The sequence below is a fragment of the Anser anser genome (genome assembly GCF_964211835.1).
Source record: "Anser anser genome assembly, chromosome: 1".
NCBI lineage: Eukaryota > Metazoa > Chordata > Aves > Anseriformes > Anatidae > Anser > Anser anser.
This window is the reverse complement of record NC_139720.1, coordinates 181,847,012-181,859,557: the sequence shown is the minus strand read 5'-3', so window position 1 is coordinate 181,859,557 and position 12,546 is coordinate 181,847,012. Positions and strand designations below refer to the sequence as shown.

General features: G+C 44.1%; 1 protein-coding gene across 1 annotated transcript in view; it reads right to left on the bottom strand.

The window, feature by feature from the left end:
- Positions 1-809: 809 nt before the first annotated feature.
- Positions 810-12,546, bottom strand: part of GTF2F2 (general transcription factor IIF subunit 2) — a 93,499-nt gene continuing 81,762 nt past the window's right edge. The window contains exons 8-9 of the mRNA XM_083828447.1: positions 8,428-8,571; positions 810-1,699 (exon numbers count right to left, since the gene is read on the bottom strand). Of these exons, the coding sequence (XP_083684573.1) occupies positions 1,580-1,699; positions 8,428-8,571 (264 nt within the window). The 3' untranslated portion in view covers positions 810-1,579. The remainder of the gene's footprint in view (positions 1,700-8,427; positions 8,572-12,546) is intronic.

The window sequence follows — 12,546 nt, the reverse complement described above, 5'->3', positions numbered from 1 at the left end:
ACGCCGTACCGTAGCGAGCCAAGAACGCTGACTTCCTGGGCTCCTTTCAGCAGCTTCAAATATCTTCCGCAGCAGGCAGCAGGCTGGGTCCTCCCGCTCGCAGCAGCTGAGGAGACGGGAGAGTCGCTGGCAGGATTTGCGAGAGCACTCCCGGGTCCGTGGGACACGATCAGCTGTTCAGAAAGCCTGGACAGAAGGCTGAGCGCCGGCAGGAAGCGTGTCTGCAGGGAGGGACTGACACCAACAACTCTGAAAAAAATGGTCTGAGCAAAACCACCATGTGCGACACGCACAGAGAGAGGGGCGCTTGTTTTACAAAGCTCCTAGGGCATTCCATCCCCCTCCCAAGCTCTTATTCCTTCAAAGTGCACCAATAATGGTATCTTTGCTTTTAAAATAGGCTAATTATTTTATTACTGTGTGCAGAAGCGGTGCACACATCTGAAAGACCAGAGGGAATGTGTCAGCCATGATATAAAATCTCACCTATTTCATTTACAGGTACACCAATGAGTTGTTTTCCACTCTGTTTTCTTTGCTGTTTTCTAATACACAAGCTTTGAGAACAAAATAAGTAGTCCTGTGCCATCTACCTCCCTGCTCCACCCCTAAAGGATGCTGAATGCACAACTTCGCAATGTGCATTTCAGAAATGGGGGAATGGAGACATGGATACGTTAAGAAATCTTCCCCAAAACACATGGAAACCCTGTGCCAAAGCCATCAATAAAAACGTTTGTTTTTAAATTCATACCTACACTATCAAAATCATAACATGCTTTCAGTCAATAAGGCAGATCATTACTCGGTACAAATTAAAATAATGATTTTATTGGTGTGCTGAAGCATAAAACATAGATAAAATAATAATAATAAAAAAAGATAAATCTATTCCTTGACGTACTTAGTAGACAGACATTTCTTTTTTTTCCCCAGTAACCACCCAGAAGGGATTGTCTTCTTTCCCACACCTGCGTATCAAACTATCTTTCCTTTATTATCTTTTTTTATTTGTTTATTTGCTCCCATGAAGTCTAAGGACTGTGATGAGCACCACGGCTGGGCTATTTTTCCCAATCCAAAAGGAGCACAGCGTCCGTGCCACCCAAACGTTACACAAAGCATCGAGCATCTTCGCAGCCTTCCAGACAAAGCCCTGACGGATCACAGCAGAAGCGAAGAGCATGAACTTGGCTCTACAGGAATGCAAAAAATACAAAGTTACAGGTTCCTCTAGGACATGTTTTCCTCCTAAGTTATTGAGGCTTAGAAAAACCACGAAGCTATCCAGAAAAAGCAAGATCTGAACTCAAAAGATTTCTAATAAAGATAAATCTAATACAAGTTTATTCTATAAATATTTTTTTTTTGTCGAAAGACAAACATTTATAGAAACTTACAAGAAATATTCCTCTGAAAAACAAATGAGGCTAGGGAAAATTACAAAGTATCGGTTGTTTTAATTTAAATTTAGCCTTGCACAGTTGGGCTGTGCTCAGTTCTGTCTGTAAACCCACAACAGCTCCCTCGGTGCGGTCGCTCTCCTCTGTAGTTCTCTTCTGCTTCGTAAGCAGTTTTGTTAATCACTCTTGTCTTCTACTTGGTAATGTCTGTATTCTGGCTTCAGCTCCCACGTGTTTTTGTGGGTCCCCTTCACGTTGTAGATGCCTATTTCTCGGAGAATTTCTTTCAAGTATATCTGAAAGGAAGCAAAGCCCAAGTTACAAACAGTTTCAAACGAGTTATGAAGGCACCCGACTGCCACAGCTCTCACTTCACACGACATCACCTCATCTCCCAAATCCCATTTACTTCGTTAGCACGACCGACGAGGAAATAACCCGACAGACAGCAAAACCACGTTTCTTCACATGGTTGAGCAGCGCTGCCTTGACGAGGACCTCACTGAAATGAAGGCTGGATAGCTGTCACCCCCCGGGGGGCAACACGGAGCGGAGCAGGAGGTGCTCGACCCCCAGGTGGGACAGCTCCCCCCCGGATGGCATCGTGCAGCCAACAGGGCACGAAAAGTCAGGAGAGGGATCGGGTAACGGGTACAAGCTACACGAGGAGAGGCTTCATTTTGATATAAGACTGACATTTTTTACAGTGGGAACACTCCGGCTACGTGGTGGGGTGCTCACCACTGGAGGTGATGGCTGTGATCCCACGGGCCGTGCCGTGATCCTAAAAATGGGCCGCTTGAAAAAGCAAAAGGCTGAGATTTCCCCGACGTGCCGCAAGCGTTAGCCGCGCAGTTGGTCTCCAAATCTGTGTGCTGTGCTGTTTCTTACCAAACGACAAAGGCGCGGGGGTGCTGGGATGCTCTCTGCTCCGGGAGCTCGCTGCCGCGATAGACGGCTCGCGGTGCAGATGGCGACCGTGCGCGAGGAGCGCTCCCGGAGCCGGCTGCCAGAAGTCCCCAGCGCTGCAGGTCCTTGGCTCTTTGCGCCTCCAGCTGCGCTCTGCAAACGCTCACCTTCTGTTGTAGGGTGACCTTCGCTGTGAACTTCCCTCGGCCTTCTTTAAGGTAGCCACCGTACCTTTTGGTATGCCGCAGAGATCTTCCCGCTGGGATTTCACGAGCCGGGCTAAAAGCTCTTGGCTTTTTGGTAGAGGAATCAGCTTATTTGCACTAGGATTTTCAGTATCTCGAAACCCTCTGTCTTCTTCTGATCCCATCAAAGCCCCGAGCTGTTGGGTTTCGTGCCGTTTTGCAAAGCTTGAAGCATTTTATTACTGCCTTATTTTTAGAGGAGGGTTGAGTAGGTGCCAGAGAATTTCCGAATACACTCAAATATTAAGACCAGGAAGGGAAATTCAAATATTAAGGGAAATTAGGGGGAAAAAAAATGCAGAGCTCTGATAACCACTAGTATGAACTTTGACACCAGACAGCTCACAGCTACCACCCTCCTTTACTCCTTATATTAAACACCAGCAATTTGCTGCCGTTTTTTCAAGAGCCATTTGCCTGCTTGTTTGTTTAAATATTAATCAGTGCTGACTTCGACTGATTGCCATGGCAACCAGAGGCCACAGTTTAAGAATCTCCACGTTGAATTCATAATTGCTTTAGTCTGAGCAATTTAATCCTCCGTGAGTGCTTATATTGAGCAGGAGTTACGGGAACCCTTCTGTTTTCTGTAGCTGCAGTTACACTAAGTGAAAATATCTCCATACTCCAAGCTTTAACACAGCAAAGATTTGCTGATGACCCCAAAAAAGAATCGCCCAGTCTTTCTTCTTTACACTCTGCTCGTGTTTTGCCAAACGGAAAAATTGGGAAATGAGTAAAAATATGCTTGCAGTCATTAAAAATAAAAGTGTCTTTTGGAGAAAGAGATTGTTACTCTCGCTCCCGTTACATACAGAAATTTAGGAAGCCCAGAACATCCTGATCCCACACTAACAATGATGCTTTGTTTAGACGGACGTAGCAAAATGATCCTTAAAAACCTGTTCCAGAGCACCGAGGGCCATTCAGAAGAGACCACTTTGTCCAACAGGACGATATATATACCAGACGAGACGCACTTCTCTTTTCTTAGGGTCTTTTCTTCATCCAAAGCGGCCGTGAATGGAGACGAGGGTGTTCACTGCTGGGATGACTTCAGTCTTTGAGCGAGCAGAGCCCAGCAGGTGGCAGCAGGAGACCGATTTGTCTCTGTACACCTTTCCAAGTGCAAGCTAACGTAGAGATGCTGCCATTATTTGGCAGCCGGGTCACTAAAACAAATGCGCTCACTACAGCAGCAACGAGGGTGCAAGCATTTCTGTACGACAATGCTGCTGTTGTGCAACGCGTTTTTTAAGAGGCGATGAGAGCAGGTGAAAAAGCTATTTATATCGGGTATGTGTAGATGTGTATGCTTGCACCTCCACTGCTTTGTTTGCAATCCCTGCGTATGCATGTGAGGTAGCTTTCGGTGGTGCCGCCGCCAGATGCTTCAGTAGATGGCAGAGTGTGGGTGGAAGAAAGACACTCAGATTCAAGGTTAAACTCCACTCCTTACCATGCGGACGGGTTCGTGAGAGTAAAAAATAAATAAAAATGCACTTACGCAGGTGAAGTAGAGCAAAATGCAGTTACTGTGCTCAGAGAGCTGATCTGCGGCTGGGAGCCAGGTCTCAAGGTGGGATGGGAGGAGCGCGGCGCGGTCCGGGGCGGCTGGCAGCTCGCTGCTGCTTGGTGGCAGTACCTTTGGGTGACATTGTGCACGACGCAGATCTTGCCTCTCACTACTTGCTTCACACCTCCAAACCACCCACCCAGTTAAAAGAGGGTTACTTTTAACTGGGTTTCAGACCCAGTTCCCCAGGCAATGCCACTTCTGGGTCAAACCTTCTGGACTTCCAAGAGTTTCAATTCAGCAGAAAACCAAAATGGAGGAAAATCAACCCAAACTGAAGAGCGAGAGGAAAGCTCAGCTGCAAGTAAGGGCAGTTCAAGCTGGGACAGTGCACTGCAGCAACCCAGTGTTTGAAACGCAGTCCCATTTGCCTCCCCTGCTCCGGGTGGGGGAACTAGAAGAAGTGGTTTTAGGGCAGGCAGCTGAGAATGTTAACCCGAAAAATCACTCTGCATGACCAGACAGCACAAAATTGTTGGAGCTTCCAGACAGCTACACATCGGGGATAATCCTGCTCTACTTGACCTTACTGGAGAGCAAGTGGCGTGCCCAGATGACATGATGGTTCCTCCCGTGAGATCCCTTCTTCCCCAGCCACCAGGACCCACCTGCACCTTCAGGCAGGCTCAGCCTGATGGTATAGCATCACGAGAAGCCACTCATCTCCACATTCCTCGTCAATGCCAAATACCACACTTTAGAATCTGGTGAGCACTAGTCGGGGACCTGTAATTTCTTCTCACAGAAAGATTCTATGTATTTATATACACGTAATCATAATACAGAAGTTAATCTGTGGGTAATCTGTTTGCACGGTTAAGGCAGCCTCTGCTCTGTTACACATCCTCTATTTTATATAAAAATTGAAAGGCTGTTGTAGAATTATGAGATAAGAGCATTTTTGAAAAGCTGAAGGAGGCATTAACTTCCAGGCTCTGAAAACCCTCCTGAAACTTTCAGCAAGAGAAAACCCCAAACAGACTTAGCATAACCATTACTTAAAGCTGAAATGTAAGAAAAAAATGTAAGCAGTATACGCTATTTTGAAAAAATACAGTTCCTATTAGACCACTGGCTCCATTTCTTATAAATATTTGATCGCTCACATAAAAAGCATATTTTGTTCTCAGCCATTACGCCCAAATCTGGAATTACAGCAACATTTCCAGGGAGTGCTCTGTATTTTCATCTGGGTAGATGACAACAGATTCGTCCACTAATGAAAATTGTTACTCTTCATTAAAAAGAAAAACAAATAAAGCCAGGCTTCCCTAATATAACAGCAGTTTGCATTCAGAAACAACTCGCTTTGGGAGTTCATGATCTCAAAATAAAGATGGCAGCAACTTACATGCAATGTATTCTGCAGCAAGGATTCCACTTGCTGTTTGCACTTACCGTTGCATAATAAAAATACCCTTGTTTATTTGTTTCTTCCCTAACAAAGACTTCGATTCCCTCGGACAAGTGTATTTTAAATATTATTTACCAGCGACGTAGGCACCTAGGACTTCATTTTAACCAGAGCTGCCGAGACAGCAGCAGTAACATTTTTCTCTCACTTCTGAAAATAACCTCAACATTTAGAAACCAGAGGAGAAATTACATACACAGAAAATCTTAGACACTGTGACAGAAAATAAAGCAGTGAACACTCAGCGGAGATTAATTAACAGCCAACCTCCGTGCAGCATGGGGAAAGCGTGCCTATTCAACCTGTTGGCATTTGCATTTTTTTTTTAGGAGGCATAGCTGCTCTGTGAACAATAGGGTCACAGTGGGAGCCAGCAACGGATACTTTATTTTCAGAAAAGTAAAGAAAAAGTTTCACGCCAGAGGCTGAAATTCCTCAGCATCAGGGAAACCTGCACACGGGGTGAAAACTGGCAGAGCAGCGGAAGACGACGGCCAGCATTTCAGCATTTTTAAATGGAAATGAACGCCATCAGCAACTCCCCACGGAAGTTTTTGAAGAGTCCAGTTAGGAAATTGTGACAGCTTAGTTTTGATTTTATCAGCATGCTGGCTACCCAGTGAATGAAGAAAGGCATCAGGAAGAAGATTTGCTTCATTTAGAGTATCCAGGCACGAGGACGCTGGAAGGACACTGACACCTACTGCCAAGATCCACCTGGGAATTAACAGCAGATCCCTAATCCTCGCACACAGGATGAAACTGAGACTGCACAGGCCGCTCGGGGAAAGGGTCTAACAGCTGGAACGATGTCAGGAACCCTCTGGTAAATAAGAACAGGGGGGCTGTCATTGAGACCTTGCCCATGCAGCTGGTGCACCACGCTGTGGGCATTCAGGAGCATCTAATGACAGCAGAGATATGTAGTCACGATTAGGAATTGATCATAAAAGCATTTATCACGTAATAAAATTCATCTGAGGTATTGTGCAAACACAGAATACCCTACGCGTCTAATCCTCGGGGAGATGACTAAGACAAAAGCTGGATCGTCTTGCCCAGCGTCTGGTGCTCAGTGAAGAAACCTGTGCCAGAAGCACAGTTCCTCCAGGCTGCTTTGAGTCGATGCAGCGACAGGTATGTTCCAGCGGTAAGTGCCTCACAGGGAGAAGAAAACTTTTGTTCTCCCATGGCTTAAGTGGGAGTTGCGGAAGACTATTTCTAGGTGAAGTCATGTTCGGTGGGATAAATCTGCATCTACTTGCATTCAAAATTATCAAGATAGTGACTGTCACACCTATCTCTTACTTAGAAAGAAAAATCCTAACATTTTCTTGCCACTGCCTTCGTATCTTCTTCCTAGCCCTTCCTCCTTCTCAGCTTCCATGATCTACACGCCTTCTCTGCCACACAGATAAGGAGTTGACTCATTAGATAAATGAATGAAATGGAAAAAATGAATATATTATCCAACTAGTTTCTTCCAAGATACTACAGCACTGTGAACCTACACGTATTTGATTTGGGTAACATCTCTGTGCAGCTTCTTAACCAAACAGATCGTGCACCTTATACTACACAAATCCTCTGGTACAGATACACTTTCTCCTAAGCATGAAATGTGCAAAACTGGTAAGCATCTCCATTTTCCCCCCTCTTTTTCAGAGCAATTAATTTTTGTATAATCCAGCTGTCACTGTTCCTTCTTCTGCCCTTAGCTCTAAAAACTTTTGAAATTGTTGCTCCATTTAGCAACATAATTAATTTCCCTTAAGTTTTCTGTAAACTGCAGCTGGGTTGTGGGTAGACATCAAAGTCAGCAGTGCAACACGTCAAAAGTACAAAAGATACCAATATCTTGGGAGAAAACAAGCAATACCAGCTGCTACAAATGCTGTTCAACAGAAGCCAGTGACCAATAAAACAAGGCCAGTTTCAAACTAAACACCAAGAGCATGGGCAGGGGTTTGGAGCACTACGGTAGGTGAAGCTAAGGAAATGCAAATCACAGGAAAGAAGTTTGGTAGTCCTACCAAATAACCCGTGCATGCAGAAAAAGAACACAGCTTCTGCAAACACTTCTAATTTTTACTGTGCTAGAACTTTATCTCTTCTGTGTGCCTGTTTGCGATAAAGCCAGCAGACAGAAGGAGATAAAAGCATCAGCTATACAATTTCCTGACCTGTCATCCCATCTTCTCAAGAACTACAGCTGCGTTTGGTTGGCAAGCAACAATCACCCACTTCGTCTGCTGCTGTTTCCCTTCACTCCTGCCTAGTCTACAAGGAAAGCTCGAGGGGGGGGAAGAGAGGAAAGAACTGGAAAGTTTATGTTCATAAAGGAGCTGGCAAACACTGAAGAGTAACACACACATCACGCATGTGTTCATGCTTTTCCTGTTCATGAATCAAAACAAGTCTTTTAAAAAAAATCCAAACAAAACCCAAATAACAGACCTTATAACCCCTCTGCTCTAAGACTTCTTTTATTTGTAAAGGAAATTGAGTGCTTTTGGGGGTGTTGACATGATGCCTGATCTCCTAACATAAATTCCTAACACAAATAATGTTCACAGGAGACATCACAGCATTAGAGAATTTGGTTTCTTGTATTAAAGAGAACCTAAACAAGCGAGGGACAATTTAGGCTACTTAAACCACCTCTGCCAAGGAAAAGCATACTCACTGCAATGCTTGCTTGGTACCCTATACAGTTCTACAAGAGTCAACTTAAAACCTGGTGATTTCCATTTGTTGTAAAACACATTTAGAGATCTGTTTCAAATGCATACAGTATATGTTAAACTATTGGCTGGATATGGAAGTAAACATAATAGTAACTACAGAAAATGCTTCTATTAAAAGACTACTTGTACGTACCACTGGCTGTTTGGTTATGTCCACCAGGTCTTTAATGTTGTAATACTGATGTTTCTCAAAGGCAGAAAAGAGCATGTCCAGTACTTGTTGTTTATCAGCTCGAGCCCGTTTTCCATCTTCTTTCTTTTTCTTTTCATATTCAATCTATCAATTAGATATAAAACATGTTTTAAAGACATTCATATGTAAAGCTGTATAATTCTTAGTGCTGAACAGTAAGACATAAAAAACTCTATAATAAAACATTGTTCAATGACTCAGTGCTTTTCATCTAAAAATTTTTCTTTTGAGCACTCAAATGTTCTTTTATGAACATAGACTAAGCATTTTGTCCTCAGTACAATAAGCCTTTCAGATATGTATCTCTGCTTTAACCAGTAAAGAAAACAACAACGGTAATCAAAAAAATCAGAAACAGAGCCTGCAAGATGTGCCCAAACCTGAAGAGAGAATTAATATTAATACAGGAATCTGAACTGAGCTGGTATTTTCACTCTGTTGATGTCATAGGGTAATAATAAACAACCTGCAAATTACCATGCTCAGGAAAATCCAGGGACCAACACAGCTGCACCCACGACCACAGCAATCACCTGCTCAAAGCACGCTCCAACGGCCCCTAGACATTGCCTCATCTGTTCCAGAAATGGCACTCGAGACAACCACTCCGTCAGTGTAAAAACAATCCTCTCCAAGTAACAGCACACTTCTAGGAAATGGCTGGGAACTCTTCAGGAGAAGTCTGACTAACACACACAAACTTACTGTTTGCTGTCCAAAAAGAAAACTCTAAGCAAGTACGGGCCCCTCATTGCCAATTATCATCCTACTTCAGGATGTATATTAAAAAAATATTTACCTGTTATGATCTATGTAAGATGACCACCTATTTTTGCAGAAACTTTTATCCCTGCCCGTCTCCAAAAATACCTCCTGCATTTCACCAAGTTCATCGTCAGAATCAAGGCTTGCACAGACCAGCAGACACCAAACCAGCCCCGACCACCACTGATCACCAAGTGCAAAATTTACCCCTGCATCACCCCATCCACCCCCCGAGCACCCCTAATAACCCCCAAACTCCTTGGAAACGACAAACATGTCCCAGAACATAATATATTTGATGTCATCAGCAGGTGCTTGCAGACAAACTGCATGGGTGGATGCAAACCAGCGTGACACAGCAGAACAGATTCAGGCACTAGATAAAGCCCTGGCTGCCAGCAGGATAATTTTATACAATAGCCATCCTGCTTCTTATGTCTCCAACCTTATCCTCAAGGAAGACCTTCAGAGAAGAAGCCTAAAAATGAAAATTTAAGGTTCTGCTGGATACTAGAAATCGTATTTTTGATGAGAGACGTTAGTTTTATGGCACAATTTATTTTTTTCCTGTATTTCACAGCCAGCTAACTCCCTCCTGCTCTCCAAGAGATAATATCCTGTCTCTTGGTATCTGTCTCAAGAGGGTAAAGACTATCACCACCTTTGCCCTTGCTCACAGGGCTCTGGCCAGCCAGCTTTCCTTTCAAATTCTGGTACAGATTTCATCATTAAATCGAATGCAGAGCAACGGTTTCCAACCTGTAACTTGAAGGTTGTTCCTTCTGCTTAAAAGTTGGAGATGGGCTCGGGCATCCAAATACTTATCTGCTTTTCCAGTTATATGTCAGTGCTATGAAGGATACAGCATCTCTGCTCAAATCCAATTAATTTTCATCCACTGATACATTTTGGTGCAATTATTTAAAATATTCAGCCTCTTAATTAAAAAAAAAAAAGCCATTCAAAACAGTAATAGTTTTGTAATGATAGTAAACTGCAGCATCAAGTAAAACAGCTTTGCGTAACATCATCTCGCTTGGCATGATCTGTAACAGAACTGCTACACCACAGAAACTGGAGTAGGAACATAAATCTAGGACATCGGTCTTGCTATAAATAACAGTTTGTCAAAACATTTGCTTCTTCTCAAAGTCCAGCAGACAAATCATTGGGGCCCTCTGCTGACCTTGGAAAGATTTTAATTATAAGCTTTGGAAACCATGTTGTGGATTCAATTTCGTTCTTCTGCTGGTGTAGTCTCGCAATAGAGGGTAATGCCAAGTAGACCGCATCTACCTGCAAATGCAGGACGTAAAACTGCAGGGATGTTGAAATATATCTGAAAAAGTCTACTCAGTTTAGATGCTTTAAAACTACAAGCCCAAAAAACAGTCAGGCTCCATTAATATAATAGAAAATAATTACACGACTTATAAAATGACAACGTTCTTGTGGCTGTAAGGCTGAATTCTTTACCAAGCAGCATGGCCATGGGTGTACTCAGGGTTATCTGCCTTGCAGCTCCACCAGCAAAACAGAGGCCTGTTCCCTGCTGGGTATATTCACATGGTCGTATAGGCATTGGAGAGGCAGGGAAAATCTCATTCACCTAAAAGTTTACATCTACGTACTGGAAGGAGTCCAGCAGAGGGCCACCCAGGTGAGGAAGGGCCTGGAGCACCTCTCCTGTGAGCAGAGGCCGGGAGAGCTGGGACTGCTCAGCCTGGAGAAGAGGAGGCTCAGGGGGATCTCACCCAGGGCTGTGAATCCCCGCAGGCAGGGGGCAAAGAGGCCGCAGCCAGGCTCTTTTCAGGGGTGCCCAGCGCCAGGCCAGGGGCAGTGGGCACCAAGGGGCAGGCAGGAGGCTCCCTCTGAGCACCAGGCAGCACTTGTGTGCTGGGCGGGCGGCTGAGCGCTGGCCCAGGCTGCCCAGAGAGGCTGTGGGGTCTCCTCCTGGGAGAGCGGCACAAGGCGCCTGGACGGGGTCCTGGGCACCCTGCGCTGGGGGCAGGCCCCAGGCCTCTCCCTCCTCCCCTTAATTTACACCTGGTTCATGATGATATATGATGTGTTTCTCCTGCCAGAGAAACCAGCTCTCCACAGTGACCATCTATGAATTATGCAGCTACCACTGTCATGTCCTGACTCAATGCAGAAATGTAGGGACGTGCCACTAGAACATGTGTGAGTACTGAGGACAATAAAGCATGCAGACTTTAGGACATGCATTTTTCATTTATTTTAGTATGATAGTTGTCCCTTTGGTCTTGAAAAATACATGAATGTCACATCTCAGGCTACACTCCAAAGTTTATACTTCAGGCTAGCACTGAAAAGGGGCTGTTTATGATCAGAATCCCATCACAATGTCTAGTCTGGGAGTCGTATCTCCATCTACAGCAACAATTTTGGTTTCTATTTTCTAGTAGCATTTTTATTTGAAATCCGTTTCTTTGCTTTGTAAGCTGGAGAGAGCCAATGGAAAAACCCATTGTAACGTAAGTAATGAGATTGAAATTGCTTCTTAATGAGTAAGATCACCATGAAGTATGGCAGCATCGTCATTTTACATGGAATGAGACCAAGACAGAGAAAATACCTGGCAAGCACAAAGTTGCAGACAGTGCCATGTTATATTATGTTCTCAGAAGAAAATGAGTAAATAACAAACCCAAATATTACTGAAAATACACCAATCTAGCTGGGTACACCAAATATTTTTTGTCAAAAATTGGTCCAGATTCTTTCCCTTTGGTAGTTCACAGTCAAGCACAGGAACTACTGTTCTGTAGGGTATATTGTATGTTTCTTTCCACATCCGAGGGAAAGAAAGAGCTACACCTTCATGAGATCCTCTTCAAAAATCAAGACACTGACACTGTATTCTCCTGGAAGCAGACTTTTCTGAATAGTCTCTTCAGTCAACTGCAACGGGCTTTCCTGAGCCTGACTTTTCAATCTTCCTTGACTGAGGCATTCACATATTTTCCAGTTTTCCTGTGCACTTGCTGATCAGGTCATGGCTGGTATCAGTAAACAACACTGTACTGAGCTGTCAACAGAGCACTATTACATTTGAGACGCTGGCGTATGGGGACGTAACAATGTTTTGCAGATATGCGCATGCTAACGTTTTACAGGAGGAAGAGATGGGTAATTCTGTGATTATCCAGCTTTAACTATTTGCCAGAAAAGACCTGATACTTCAAAGGCCAAGTTCAGAAGATGGTAGGAGAGATGAAGGCATTTCTATTTGCAGTGCCTGACTGGGTTCTGGGTCCCTGCAAACACCTG